The sequence below is a fragment of the Haliaeetus leucocephalus genome, unplaced genomic scaffold (assembly GCF_000737465.1).
Source record: "Haliaeetus leucocephalus isolate CR32 unplaced genomic scaffold, Haliaeetus_leucocephalus-4.0 Scaffold339, whole genome shotgun sequence".
NCBI classification, from domain to species: Eukaryota; Metazoa; Chordata; class Aves; order Accipitriformes; family Accipitridae; genus Haliaeetus; species Haliaeetus leucocephalus.
This window is the reverse complement of record NW_010972775.1, coordinates 15,548,353-15,560,804: the sequence shown is the minus strand read 5'-3', so window position 1 is coordinate 15,560,804 and position 12,452 is coordinate 15,548,353. Positions and strand designations below refer to the sequence as shown.

Sequence of the window (12,452 nt, the reverse complement as noted above, 5' to 3'; positions counted from 1 at the left end):
CTGACTTCTTTTTTTTTTTTAACTGCTTTTAGTAGGTGCCTAAAATAGACACCTTGGTTTTGTAAAAGCAACTGAAATAGATAATGGCTGGTCAGCGCACTTCACATTTCCTTTATAAATAACCTATTAATACTTCTGGAAGTGGGAAAATGTTTATTTCTAGGTCCAAATAAATCCTGATCTTCTGCTAACCATTTCTCCTGCAGGGTCATTTGATGCATCTCTCCAGCCGAGGGTGGCTCCTTGCTCCTTCAGGCAGCAACAAGCAACAGCACCACCCCATCTTCCAAAGTCTTCACTGGACTACCACCACCTGGGATTGAAGGACAAGGGGTGTGAGCATTAACTGCCGGCCTGAGAGCAGATCTGCCTTTGCAGAGAGGGAAGGCAGAAGCAGGTGCCTTATCACCACACCTCAGAGGAGAGGTGGGATCTCTCGAAGGTTTGCCAAGGAGCCCAGGGCTGCATTGCAGCTTTCCCTTCTGCCACCATACTGGTTACGGACTGCATGGCTTAGCAGAGGGTGAGGCGCTTCACGGTTTGAAGAGCTTTATGCTTTATCACCTTGAAGGCACTAAATAAATAAATAAATAGCGCAGCTTGCATTTCAGCAGAGTATAAACAGGCATTTATAGAAAGAAGCCCCAGTGAAACCACATGCCCTTTCTATCCACTTCCCAGGCAAATAAAACCAAGTAATATCGAGCGCAAGAAGTATATCAAGGGGCTTTTCAAACAAACAGAAGGATACCAACAAGGAAAAGCCCCAACCTCCAGCAGCCCCACGCAGTCACTCTGCCCGTGCCTTTCAGGGGGCTCAGTGCCTTGGCACCGCTGGGCTCTGCACATCACACACCCGGGCTCAGAGAAAGCAACAGCAATTGGTTCCCATTTCCAGTTCATTAGTATGGCTCACCATACATCCCTGAGCCCCCATGGTTAGCTGTGGCTTTTAATGTATGGCTGTTTCTCTCCCGTAGCCGTGCCAGGCTGGCTGATACTAGTTTGCTCTCTCTTTCTTCCTGCTCTCGCTACATGGCAGGCTCCCAGGAGGATGAAATGAAAAGGCCCTGATCACAGATTTTTCCTGAGCAGCTAACCCTTAAGGTGCAGGCTCTCCAAGACGCAGAGTGTTTGTTCATGCCTATACAGCTGCAAAACAAATAATCAGGGAAAAACAACCAGTGCATGATTATAGCCAGACTTGGCCAAGGCAACATGGGTCAGAATTAAGCCTCATCTGAAAGGCAGGTCATGCCTCTTGTATATTCTTTTTTTTTCCCCCCTTTAAAGCTGCAGCAATAATTGCATGATGAAGGAGGAAACAAACAAACAAAAAAAAAAAAAAAAAAAAGAGAAACAAAAAACCACAAGTCAACAAAATCAAAAAGCCAGGCACCCAAGATATCTTTGCAGGAGCTGGTCCTCTTGAATCAGAACCCTGGAATTGTTCTGCAATCGACTCAGCGGACAGTTACCATCTGTTTATGGAAAAAAATGTTAATAACCCCCAATCATAATCAAATAGGCAACCACTTTACTTTAAGTACCTATTAACTAGTGCTAAATTACAATGGAACAGCTCTGCAAGTACTTCTGACATCCACATCCACATCAGCAGTGCCAGCACTTTGATCAGGGCTATTAGAACAAATACCAAAAGAACTGATAGCGATGCAATTCCCCAAACATTACAAAAAGCGTGGGCAGTATTTATTTACTGTTCTTTCATATCTCCCCCACCTCCTTGCTGTTTCTGCCTATTCAGAAAGAAAATACGTACATACATGTGTACAGATGTATACACCACCCACCACAGCAGACCCCATGAAAGCCTGGTCCGTGCTGTGTTTCGTTTTTCTGTCCAAGGCTGAGCTTCCATATGGATTCTCCAATGCCCAGAAAGGCTCAAGGCATTTCCATCAGTGGGGCATCACCTCAGTTGTCATCCTCTATTTAGCCCCCCTATTTCCATGATGCCTATAAAGCCATCTCTAAGTCCTTCCCCCCTCTCGTCTGAGTTGAACCAGCCAGCAGATCCAAAAGCTGCAGCAGAGAAAGAGGAAAAAACAGGCAGGCAGAGCTGTATGCACACGCTTGCATGTGCGCAGAGAAGCAGCATGATCACACGCCTTATTTCTTTGGGAAATCAGATTAAAAAACAATCGACTCTTTGCCAACTGTAACCAAGTCTGAACCATTAGCTGGCACTGTCTCCACCCAAGGAAGAAAACCTCATTTGGAGAATGCAAGTAGTTTTTAATCTCAGGGCCTGGAAAATAGTTCATCTCAGCAAAGCGGCAAGTGCTCTTGTCTCTGGATTTTCTCTAGCATCTTTCTCCCCATATCTCAGCAAACTCAGTTTGGGGTTTTTTTTGGTTTTTGTTTGTTTGTTTGGGTTTTTTAAGTTGTACAGCACCAGGAATACATCACATCACACAAATACACATGAGCACAGGCTCTTTATCTATAAGCACTTGCAAATGTAACAGAAAACAAGCAAAAGGAACATATATTTCAGTCCATCAACCTAAGCATTTCCACAGCCTCCATCACTGTGCCATCTGAACATTTTGTTAGTCCCAGGACTTTTCTGTGCCGTTATTACTGGCTTATGAAATTTCATTTTTGTTAGTCCCGGGACTTGTGTGTGGCTTTTTTATTATATTATGAAATTTCATTTCCTGTCATCTGCTGGGATTAAACTTTGATCGGAAGACACAGGTTTACGAGACTTGCGGTGACAAGCCTGACCCCAGAAGGTGAGGTGTAAAACCCTCCACCTCCAGCGGGTGGTCAGGGAATGCGGGATGCCGAGGCCAGAGCCAGAGCAAGTGACAACTGAGCGTGGGATGCCGGGCTCCTTACTCCCATGAACCCTACCCCACCTGTAAAACCCACTCCCCTGGGACACAGCGGTAAACCAAAGGGCCCCGACTCACAATTTCTTGCCCTGTAAGATCCTATTCTTCTTCCCACACTAACACAAGGCTTTATAAAGCATCTCAGCTCCCCCTCTGGATACATCGCCCTTCAGCAAGTGGTTGCAACCCAAGCCTGCAACTTCAGTGTGTCTCAGTTGTTACTTTCACTTTTCCCGATGGTTTCCCCTCCGCTGCCTCCATGTTGCCCATGTAACACCACGTTTCACAAAAAGGCACTTTGCCTTTTCCCTGCCACCTCCATCACCCCAGCTCTGGTGATCCCCCAAGCACTCCTCCAGCTGCTTCAGGCCGCCCCGTCTCCCCCCCAGCTACAGGAGCCAAAGTTGACAGGCAGCCAGAAAGGGGATATGACCTCTGCCATCCCATGTTAATGAATGCCCTCTCCAGAGGGAGCAGGGGAAGGCAAGGGGGATGGCACAGAGCCAGCCTCTGCGAGCTCAGCCAAGGGACACCAAGGAGCCGGGAGCACAGCACGTCAGAGCCCCCTCCACAAGGAGCTTTTGTTGATGCCACCGCTCCAGCCCATTGACAGCACGCTTGGCAGAGCAGGCTTTTCCACCACTTAGCTGTTGGCTGTATCAGTAGCCGGGTCGTAACCAGAGCAGCAGCTCTGCCAGGACCCTTGTGCAATGCTCTGAGGGTGTGCTACCAGCCAGAAGAGGACAAATGTGGACACACCATCCTCCCATAGTCCTCCCCCAGCACATGTGCCCCAAGACACAGTGACTTTCTTTTCAGCAAAGGCAGCTGGGATGTTGGACTCTTGGAAGCCCATTAGTCCACTTTAAGACTGGTGGTCAACCCAGCAGGCTGGCCCAGGGGGACTTTCCAGCCCAACGTGACATCCAGCCTTGTCAGTCCAACTTCACCTCTTTCTCTCTAGGAGATAAACCATCTGGCTGAACACTAGGAGACGCAGAAGGAAAACGATGTGCTCAGAGAGACTCACGAGGTGGTTTGGGTAACGCGTCCAACACAAGCACACAATGTTCTGCGTCCGTGACAAAAACAACAGGAAAAACCTGCTCCTGCAGGCCTGCCAAGCTGGGATTTCAACAACAAGTGGCAACATATCAGCTGGCGACAAACAGCTCCTGATTCAGGGAATGATGCACTTTCCAGAAAAGACTCAAGGTTTGGATTTTTCTTCTTAGTAAATGATAACATGCTGGGTGCCATACAGGATGGCTCCAGCCCAAGAATTAGCTGATAATGAGGGACCCAGAGGAAAGTGCCAGCTAAAGGAGATTTGGAGGTGGTTGCCAGCTGCACTGTCCCATACAGGGTGTCAGAATAAGGTAGAACCTGTACGTGAACCCCTGGAAAAGCAGCTCAGGACCACTCAGTAAAGTGATTTGATGATTTGGACAAGGGCATCACTCCATGAACAGGAAGCAGGAAAGGAAAGCAGCCCATAGTGAAAGAGGACACACCAGGGAAAGAGACACCCAGCACACACAGGACAAACACAAGCTTCAAGGTACCACTGCCAGATTGGAACGATCTGCAACAGCTCAGCTGAAACCCCAAAGAAACCCAAGGAGAAAGCAAGGCTCTGGACTCATGGACCTGCAGAGCAGCAAGGAAGGAGAGCTTAGAAACTGCATTTTGGAGAGCATGGAGGGGACTGTGACATTTCTTGTGGGGGTGAGAAATAAGTCAGCTACAGCCACCAGGTTAGACCATCACCAGGGTACCACCAGACATCTCAGCCACTGCAAGTGAATGAAAGAGTTGCATTTGTGTTGTGGATGAAAAAGTGGTGAGGTTTGGTAGCAAGCCTAATGCAAAGAAGGGAGATACAGGCTAAAGAGGCAAAGCCTGGTGGCATAGCAGTTGACAATGGCGCTATGGCTAAAGACAAAAGTGTGGGCAGAAGAGGTGCTGGGGAAAAGCAGGAGGCTCAGAGCAGGTAAGGCCATGTGCTAGGGAGACTGTCCACAGTGCAGGAGGACCTGCAGCCTCCAACGGGGAGCAAAGTTTAGGCAGTATGAGTAGGATGCCCATGGTGGTGCCTATGACAGTTGTGACTCGTTAAAGAGCTATCACCCTGGTTTTAAAGATGTATTTAATTTGTCAACTCCATCTCTCCAAGCAATGTCATTAATAAAACTTTTAGAAACTTTGCAGGGTTGCGGTTTCATATCAGAACTGGAAGAAATACAGCACAATGAGGAGGAAAGCAGGTTCTTCTAGCTAAACATTTTTGCGTCCCAAAAACTGCACACACAAAGACCCATCACAGCACCCCTCTGGTCTCTAGGAATGCAAAATATCCACTAAAACACTTATCCAAACACCTCTGAACATATACGTACATGTGTTCACCAAGACAGGTTACACACATAAGGTTCGCTCCTCTTTGATTCTTCTGCTAGGGTCAGAAGTTACTTTTCCTTTTTATATTTGTATCTCTAAGCCCCATCAGTGGCAGATGCCCAAGCACTTCTAAAGGGTTCTGACAAATCCCTCCAGAAGGCACATAACATCATCCCAATTTTACAGATGGGGAAATTAAAGCAGAGACAGAGGTTAAGACAGCTAATTGCCTACGGACACTGAGTCAGTAGAAGAGCTGGGAATTGATCCCAGGAACCATGTCTTCCATTCCTCTGCTCCACCCACCAGTCAGTACACCCTACCAGATGGTTCTTATCATTGGACATATGGACTAAATATTGCTAAGTTGGTGTAGAAGATTCGCTATTTAATTAAATGTCCTGTCTTCTGTCTCCATAGGATGCATAGGGGAAACTCCAGCCAGAATCCCATCTGGACCCACTCAGGAAACGTCTCCGTAAAGCAAAGCAAGCCCTAGGCAAGCACAAGAAACATTCCCAAACCTATCAACCTGCCCTGCAAGACTCAGGAGCCTCAGAAGAAGCTCATGTTTGTCAAAGCCTGGCTTCAAACAGGGTATGCATGAACCACCAGTTAGGCTGGGAACTACTTTGTCACATGAAGGCTCTTCCTCCAACCTTCACTGGGCACCACCAACACTGCCCAACTGGAGATACTAGCAGAGTCACAAAAAGCAGGTGGCACAGAGTCATCTACTTTCTTCTGGCATTAGCTCTACCGCATCAAAGTGCTTCTGTTGGTAGGACAGAGAGACCAGTTCTGCCTGGCAAACATCAGACGCCTTCTCGCTTTCCAATCACTACCAAAGACACTTGAAATAGCTCCTAAAGTGGTTATTCATGACACAAAGGAGCAAGCCTTCCAACAGAGAGGCAGCAGAAAGATCCTCCACACTGCTGAAAGACAGGTCAGCAATTGATTTCCCAGCGTGGACCTTACAGACTTATAGCAGCATCTCGGTCCCCATTCACAGACAGGCACAGAATGAGTGCATCTGCCTTTCCAACAGAACCCAAACCAATTTCACATCCTTCTGTTCCCCGTTTGCATCCTGCACTCTGCACCCAGTGCGACGCAAAGGGAAACCCATGCATCAAGTCTGCAAAAAAAGATTTCATCCAAGAACATGCTCCCCTGAATACAACTCCCTCAACACGCGGCTGGAAGGAGCAGGCTCAAAGCTCTTCCAGGCAACCTGTACATGCAGTTATGTACTGATAAGGAAAACATACGCATACTTCTGCCCAGCAGAAGCACATACAGGTGAGAACCATGAGCCTGTATATCTCCGTTACTCTCCCAACAAACAGAAGAGGGCTGGACAACATTCTCTTTAGAAGGCTTTGCACCAATACTGACAACGTAGGAATAAAATCACAACACCTTTCCACGTGTGCTATAAGAGCCGGGCAATCCTGGAAGGTGCCTCCTGCTAGAGGAAAGTGATTGCACGTACCTTTCATCCCAAACTTGGACCGCCGGCCATACTTGTTGATCATAATAAAGAGGACGACCAAGAGGACACAAGCAAAAGCTGCCAGCCCAACCGCTATGGAAACCTGAAAGGAAAAAGCCTTAGAGTCAAGACAGAGGAATTTAGGAGTCTAGATTGGAAATACAGCACCTCCTTGCCCAGTTAACCTTCCTGTAGGCTCATACCATCTGCTGCAACCCTGTGGATATCAGCTGTGGAGGAAAACACAAGCTAAAGCAAAGGGCCCTGGCACAGCTTGGAAGCATCACAGGCTGTTTGCAGGACTGGGAGGTCTGGGATCTTCCTATCAGCAATTGCTGTTCTGGCGCCAGTTCTCCCCAGCTTCTCACTCCATTTATCTGCGGGGAAGGAGGACCTCTGCTCCAATGCCTGGGATCTCCCTTCACTGCACCACATCGTGAGCCTCCATTCCCAACATCGCCACTTTGCCATGACATCACAACACTAAAGCTATACTAACCTGAGCTAGGAACGCACAGGAGCAGCAGAAAATTCTTTAGAAAGAGCAACTCTGTCTCCATCCAAACATCCCTCAGGACAAAGAATGAGGGAAAATAACACACCACAAAAGGAAAACAGAAGAAATTAAGCAGAACTGGGTTTTTTTCCCAAAAAACATTTGGTTTTCCTAAAGCCTCTAATGGTTCCCTATTTATCGTAATTTTTAGTAGTAAATATTTATACTACAACAGCATCCAAAGTCCTTCACTGGAACTGTTGTTCCACTGTGTCAGTGTAAAACTAGAGGAAAGAAAACCTCCTTGCCCTAAAGGGTTTACAGTCCCAGGCTTATTTTAATATTTATGAATATTTATTCCTTCAAGCCTTTGCTCAAGATACTTTTATTGCATTGATGTAAACAACAATTTCTTTGGCATTGGCCCAATTGTTCTCCTGTACTGGGTCTTGTGATGCATTTAGACTTCACTTCCTTTTACAAAACTGTATTCTGCTATAATAGAAAACACGTCATTTAACCAAGAAAAAGTAATTTCATTTCACAACCCTTTTCCCTGCCCTTAATACATTAGCTACAATATTTTTAAATTTTTTATTTTACCATGCTGTATTTTCATCGCCCAGCTTGTTTTCTCGCTTTATATTTAATAATCGGTGCACATTATTACTCCAGTCTCACCGTTCAAACCTTTCGCTTCAGTTATAGGAGATTTTCAGTTGGCAAGGTGGATTGAGTTTTGTTCATTCTGTTAACATCTGGTGGGTTTCAAGATCTTAACACTTTCACAGAATTAGAGCAATTGTGTAACATGCTAATTTTCTTCCCCAATACTTATACATAATTTTTTTTTTCTTTTTCTACTTGGATTCTGCAGAAGAAAGACAATGGTGAGACCTGATAAGCCGTAGGCTTTCTTTCCTTTTTCTTTTTTGGCACACCCTGCAGAGCAGGAGGGAGGGCAAACTGGCATTGACAAAACTGAACCAAGCTAAATCCAAGTCCCTCACAGGGCTAAACTTAACAGCTCAATAATAGTATGAAACACACTATTGCCTGTTTGTTTGTTCTCTGGGTGCTACTTTTTTAGAGTGAGAATTTCTGACCCTGCCAGCAGCAACTTCACAGGATGCCTTATTTTCAAAGAGCTCCCTGGTTCCACACTGCAGACCCAAGAGGCTCAGATGGTACATGTCAGTATTTTACTTGCCTGACACAAGCCACAAAATACTTCTGATTGTTGTCTTGAGTCATAAAGGAAGAGATTTTCCTTGCAAACATCTCAAAACAGCACCAAAATGTAAATACTGAGTCATCAATAACAAGAAATGCATGCAAAACAGTTCTGTAGAGAAGAGGAAAGGACTTACCCCAAAAGTGTCCTCCTCTGGTTTGTGGGTCACAGTGATGGGTGGGGTGGGACTCACTTCATAATCACCGACTGAAACCAAAACACCAAAGACAGAATATTCATCATGGCTCCCATGGGACTTCCAAGGCACCTGCACATCCCCAGTGGCAGTGCCTGACCTAAAAAGATCCAGTTCACCCCTAACAGAGGCTGCAACTCTCTATTTCAGAAGGCACCAAAATCAACCATCAGAGAGTTCCCTGTGCGCATCAGCAGAGAAAACACAGACCAGGACAACACTGATGTCACTCCAACCTTACAAATGAGAAACATTTGGTTGCCTGGTGTTCCAGGGTGGGTAGCCTCCACTGCTGAGCTATCTCCTAGAGTTTTTGGAAATCTACTGGGCTAAGTAGGGTTAAAACACAAGACTAACTCCAGCAGAACTTGATCCAAAGGAACAGTTACTTAGATGTTTTTTGGAGGGGAGCAGGTAGGGACAGAGAGGAAGAAGGGAAGAATCTGTTGAGGAAACACTACAGAATTTAAGTCCTGCTTCTCACCCCCACCCACACTAGAAAGCATGTTGTAAATGGGCCATGACACACAACTGCTTTGGGGACTGGCCAGCCTGCACCTAGTTAAGACCCCTTCTGCTACACCACAACCGACCATCATTTCCACTAAAGGACCTTCTTCAGGACATCACTAGAGGGAAGTGAGCATCTCCTGGGCTCTAGAGATTACCCAGCTGATCAAAAGCTCCCCAGCCATTTTGCTTATACATGGGGAAGCCAGGGCTTTGTGCAACCTCCACCAACTTGCTTTTGGCTTCCTGATTTTTTCTCCAGGAGCATGTAAGTCACAGAAGGGCAGGGGGAACCACAACAACAAAACACCCACAGTATGCAAAGGGCAAGGAGACACTTACTTGAGACAAAGTTGTCCGTACTCTCTGTGGAAAGTACAAAGAGAGAAGCAACACAGTTAGCAGTACAGCAAAGGAAGAGTGGTCTCATTCCCAACCCACCTCAAACACACTCCACGACCCCAAAGAGTGCAGGAAACCAACTTTTCATATTTGTCTTGTTGGGCAACTGTAACTGGAAATTGCAGTGCATGTGCCAGCAGGACATGCTGGAGGTCACAGAGGAGAGCACAGGGGTAACTGTGCAGGACCTTGGGTGAAACAGGAGGGGAGGGATGCTTCTGCAAGGCCAGAATGGAGAACAATTAGCAGCATGCTAACCAAACTTTTGAATGGTCATTAAACAATCCTGCTTTCAGCAGGCGAGCAAAGCTCAACGGACACACGGGGCTCAGCAGGATGGAGGTGAAGGGGAGAGAAGCAGATTTTGCCTTGCATGGCAGGGTTCACCCAAGGAGAAAGTCCTACAAGGATGAGGACCAGCTCCCAGGAAGACGAGCCCAGCTTGGGGCAGCGGGTTAGAGGAGACCTCCTCTGATCAACTTTTCATGAGCCACTCGTAAAAGCTAATAGCATCTGAACTGGACATGGAGGCTGTGGCTGTCCTAGAGCTGCCTCTTGCCTGAGACAGCCATGCCAGTCCCTGCTGTCAGCCTTTTGACTGCTGCAGTCTATTCAGCAAAGCTCCTTCAGCTCCGAAGGCGGCTGAGGCCCCAGACGATGAGGTCTAAAGCTCTCGGTGACACTCAGTTTACATAGCATGAGAATAACATCAGCTTTCAATTCACTCGCCCATGTAAGAAATTGAGCCCAATATTAACTGGAGTTTACACAGCTTTGCTGGCAGAGGGCTCCTGGAAGGACGCTGAAATGTTCACGCTGAAGTATGGGTGAGGTTTGGAAGGGAAGCGTAAAACAACCCCTGGATGACAAACACAGCTTTCCAAACCAGGGGAAAAAAACTGAAAAAATATTTTTGTTTCAAGTCAAGCAGAAGAGTAGCTTTCCTTGGCTTTTTCTAGCAAGACGGGAGGGGAAAAAAAAAAAGAAAAAAAAAAAGAGAAAGAAATATTTCATTTGGAGACTTTTTTTTCTTTCCCTATTGAAGCAGACAGAGGCTAGTCGTAAAACTCATGCTGCCTCTACATTTTCCCCTTTCCATTTTTCTCTACTGGACCAAGCAAATTCAACAGAAACCCACAAAAAGTTTTTCCCACTAAACCCTATTTTTCAAAGTACAAAACACAGCCAAGAAATTTCAGCCAACTTGAGTTTTGTGAGAAGTTCCCGAAGAACTGAACACTCTTCATGGGAGAGATAGGTACATTAGCCTTTGTGGATTAAATAAGGAGATGATAGCCTATGGTAGAGATGTCAGTGTCAACACACGATGAGATTTTTATTAGGATGTAACACAAATCTGTCCTGGGAGCCACTGCCCTGGCTCCTAGAGCCACAACATCACAGAGAAGCAGGATATAGCATGGGGCACGTGTCCCAGCTCCCACCCAGCTTCTAACAGTACCTTTTCTCCTCCCAACCTGGGAAGCACAATCTGGCACAGGACCAACGAGAGGTTGCAGACCAGGGGTTTCTAAAAAAACATGGTCACAGGTCCTTCTCTATGCTGATAGGAAGTCTTCCAGGCACTACACTTTCATTAATTAATTAAGACTAATAATCTCATCCTGCATAGTGACAGCAAAACCCTTGCAGGTGTGAATAGCTATAGGCAATAAGCTTCTTGAATGAACCACAATGGGGAACCTTCAATTTGTGACATTTTCTGGAGGAATCTACCTTCAAATGGGAAATTATAAACGTCAGCTGCATTGAGTGTTAATGTCAGCTGTGGCAGTGGACGGAACAACGAACTTCAAGGAAAGTAAATTACATCCTGCATTGGGCTGACAGGGTCTGCCAGGGTGAGGAACGGCTTGGGACTTTGGATCAGAAGAAATAAAAGAAATGGTTCAGTTCATGCTGAGAGATGGTTCAGGGTCAGTAAATACTCCACACCAACAACACACACAAGGCGTGGGTGAAGATGCATTCACAAGGGCAATATTTTGCATATATTTCACACAATCCCATTCTCCCAGAGCCTCTGACACAAGAGGCTCTTCAAACATCAACGTGCCTTCCCACATCACAGCACAGCTCAGATCCATTTCCAAAATCAGCTCTCCTGAACAGATCTGCCCCCTTTTCTGGAGGTCCGGCACCTACTTAAGAGCTGTCCCCATTTCACAGATGGGGAAATTGAGTCACAAAGGTGGGACCTGACAGAGCTGAGACTGCAAACCTGTGCGCCTCTCCTCACCCACCTACATTTGGTAAGCTGCTCTTCTGCCCTGACAGAAGGAAACATAAATAGGTCAGATAGCCAAACAGGGCATCATCCTTGAAGCCAAAATACAAATTTTCCACTCCCATCCATATCAGATCTTCAAGGCAGAGATTTGGGGTTACATTTACAATATTTGACCTGCGGGAAAACTCTGTGTGCGTATATGGTGTGATATAAATAATAAATGAGAGTACTGTTGGTATTTTTCTATATTTAGCGAACGCCCTATTTTGCTGGATTTTCTTGGGCTGCAGGGGCCAATTTAGAGCTGCCACTTTCTCATGCCATCATTCCTGAAGGCAGCAGCATGCACAGATCTTAACTCCATGATGGCCAGCGTGGCGTTTCAATGCCAGAGAGCAGACCAAGACCCTCCACACTCCTATAAAGCAGACAGGTCACTGAAAAAGTCTCTACTGCACTCCCCAGAGCTGCATCTTCATGTCCTCAAATGCTTTTTTTTTTTTTTTTTTTTTTTTTGTTTAAGCCCTGAATCACTATGGAGTACAACGGGGAATTCCAAACAATCAGTTAAGAAGTCCCAACAAACTGATGCAAAGCAACT

At 46.2% G+C, this 12,452-nt stretch overlaps 1 protein-coding gene across 3 annotated transcripts in view; it reads right to left on the bottom strand.

Annotated features, from left to right (window-relative positions):
- NTRK3 (neurotrophic tyrosine kinase, receptor, type 3) overlaps window positions 1-12,452 on the bottom strand; it is a 219,676-nt gene that overhangs the window by 137,907 nt on the left and 69,317 nt on the right. For 2 of the 3 annotated variants that reach the window (XM_010571984.1, XM_010571985.1), the window contains exons 9-11: window positions 9,541-9,564; window positions 8,629-8,699; window positions 6,763-6,865 (exon numbers count right to left, since the gene is read on the bottom strand). In XM_010571984.1, the coding sequence (XP_010570286.1) occupies window positions 6,763-6,865; window positions 8,629-8,699; window positions 9,541-9,564 (198 nt within the window). The remainder of the gene's footprint in view (window positions 1-6,762; window positions 6,866-8,628; window positions 8,700-9,540; window positions 9,565-12,452) is intronic. The other variant, XM_010571986.1, reaches the window with a different exon arrangement.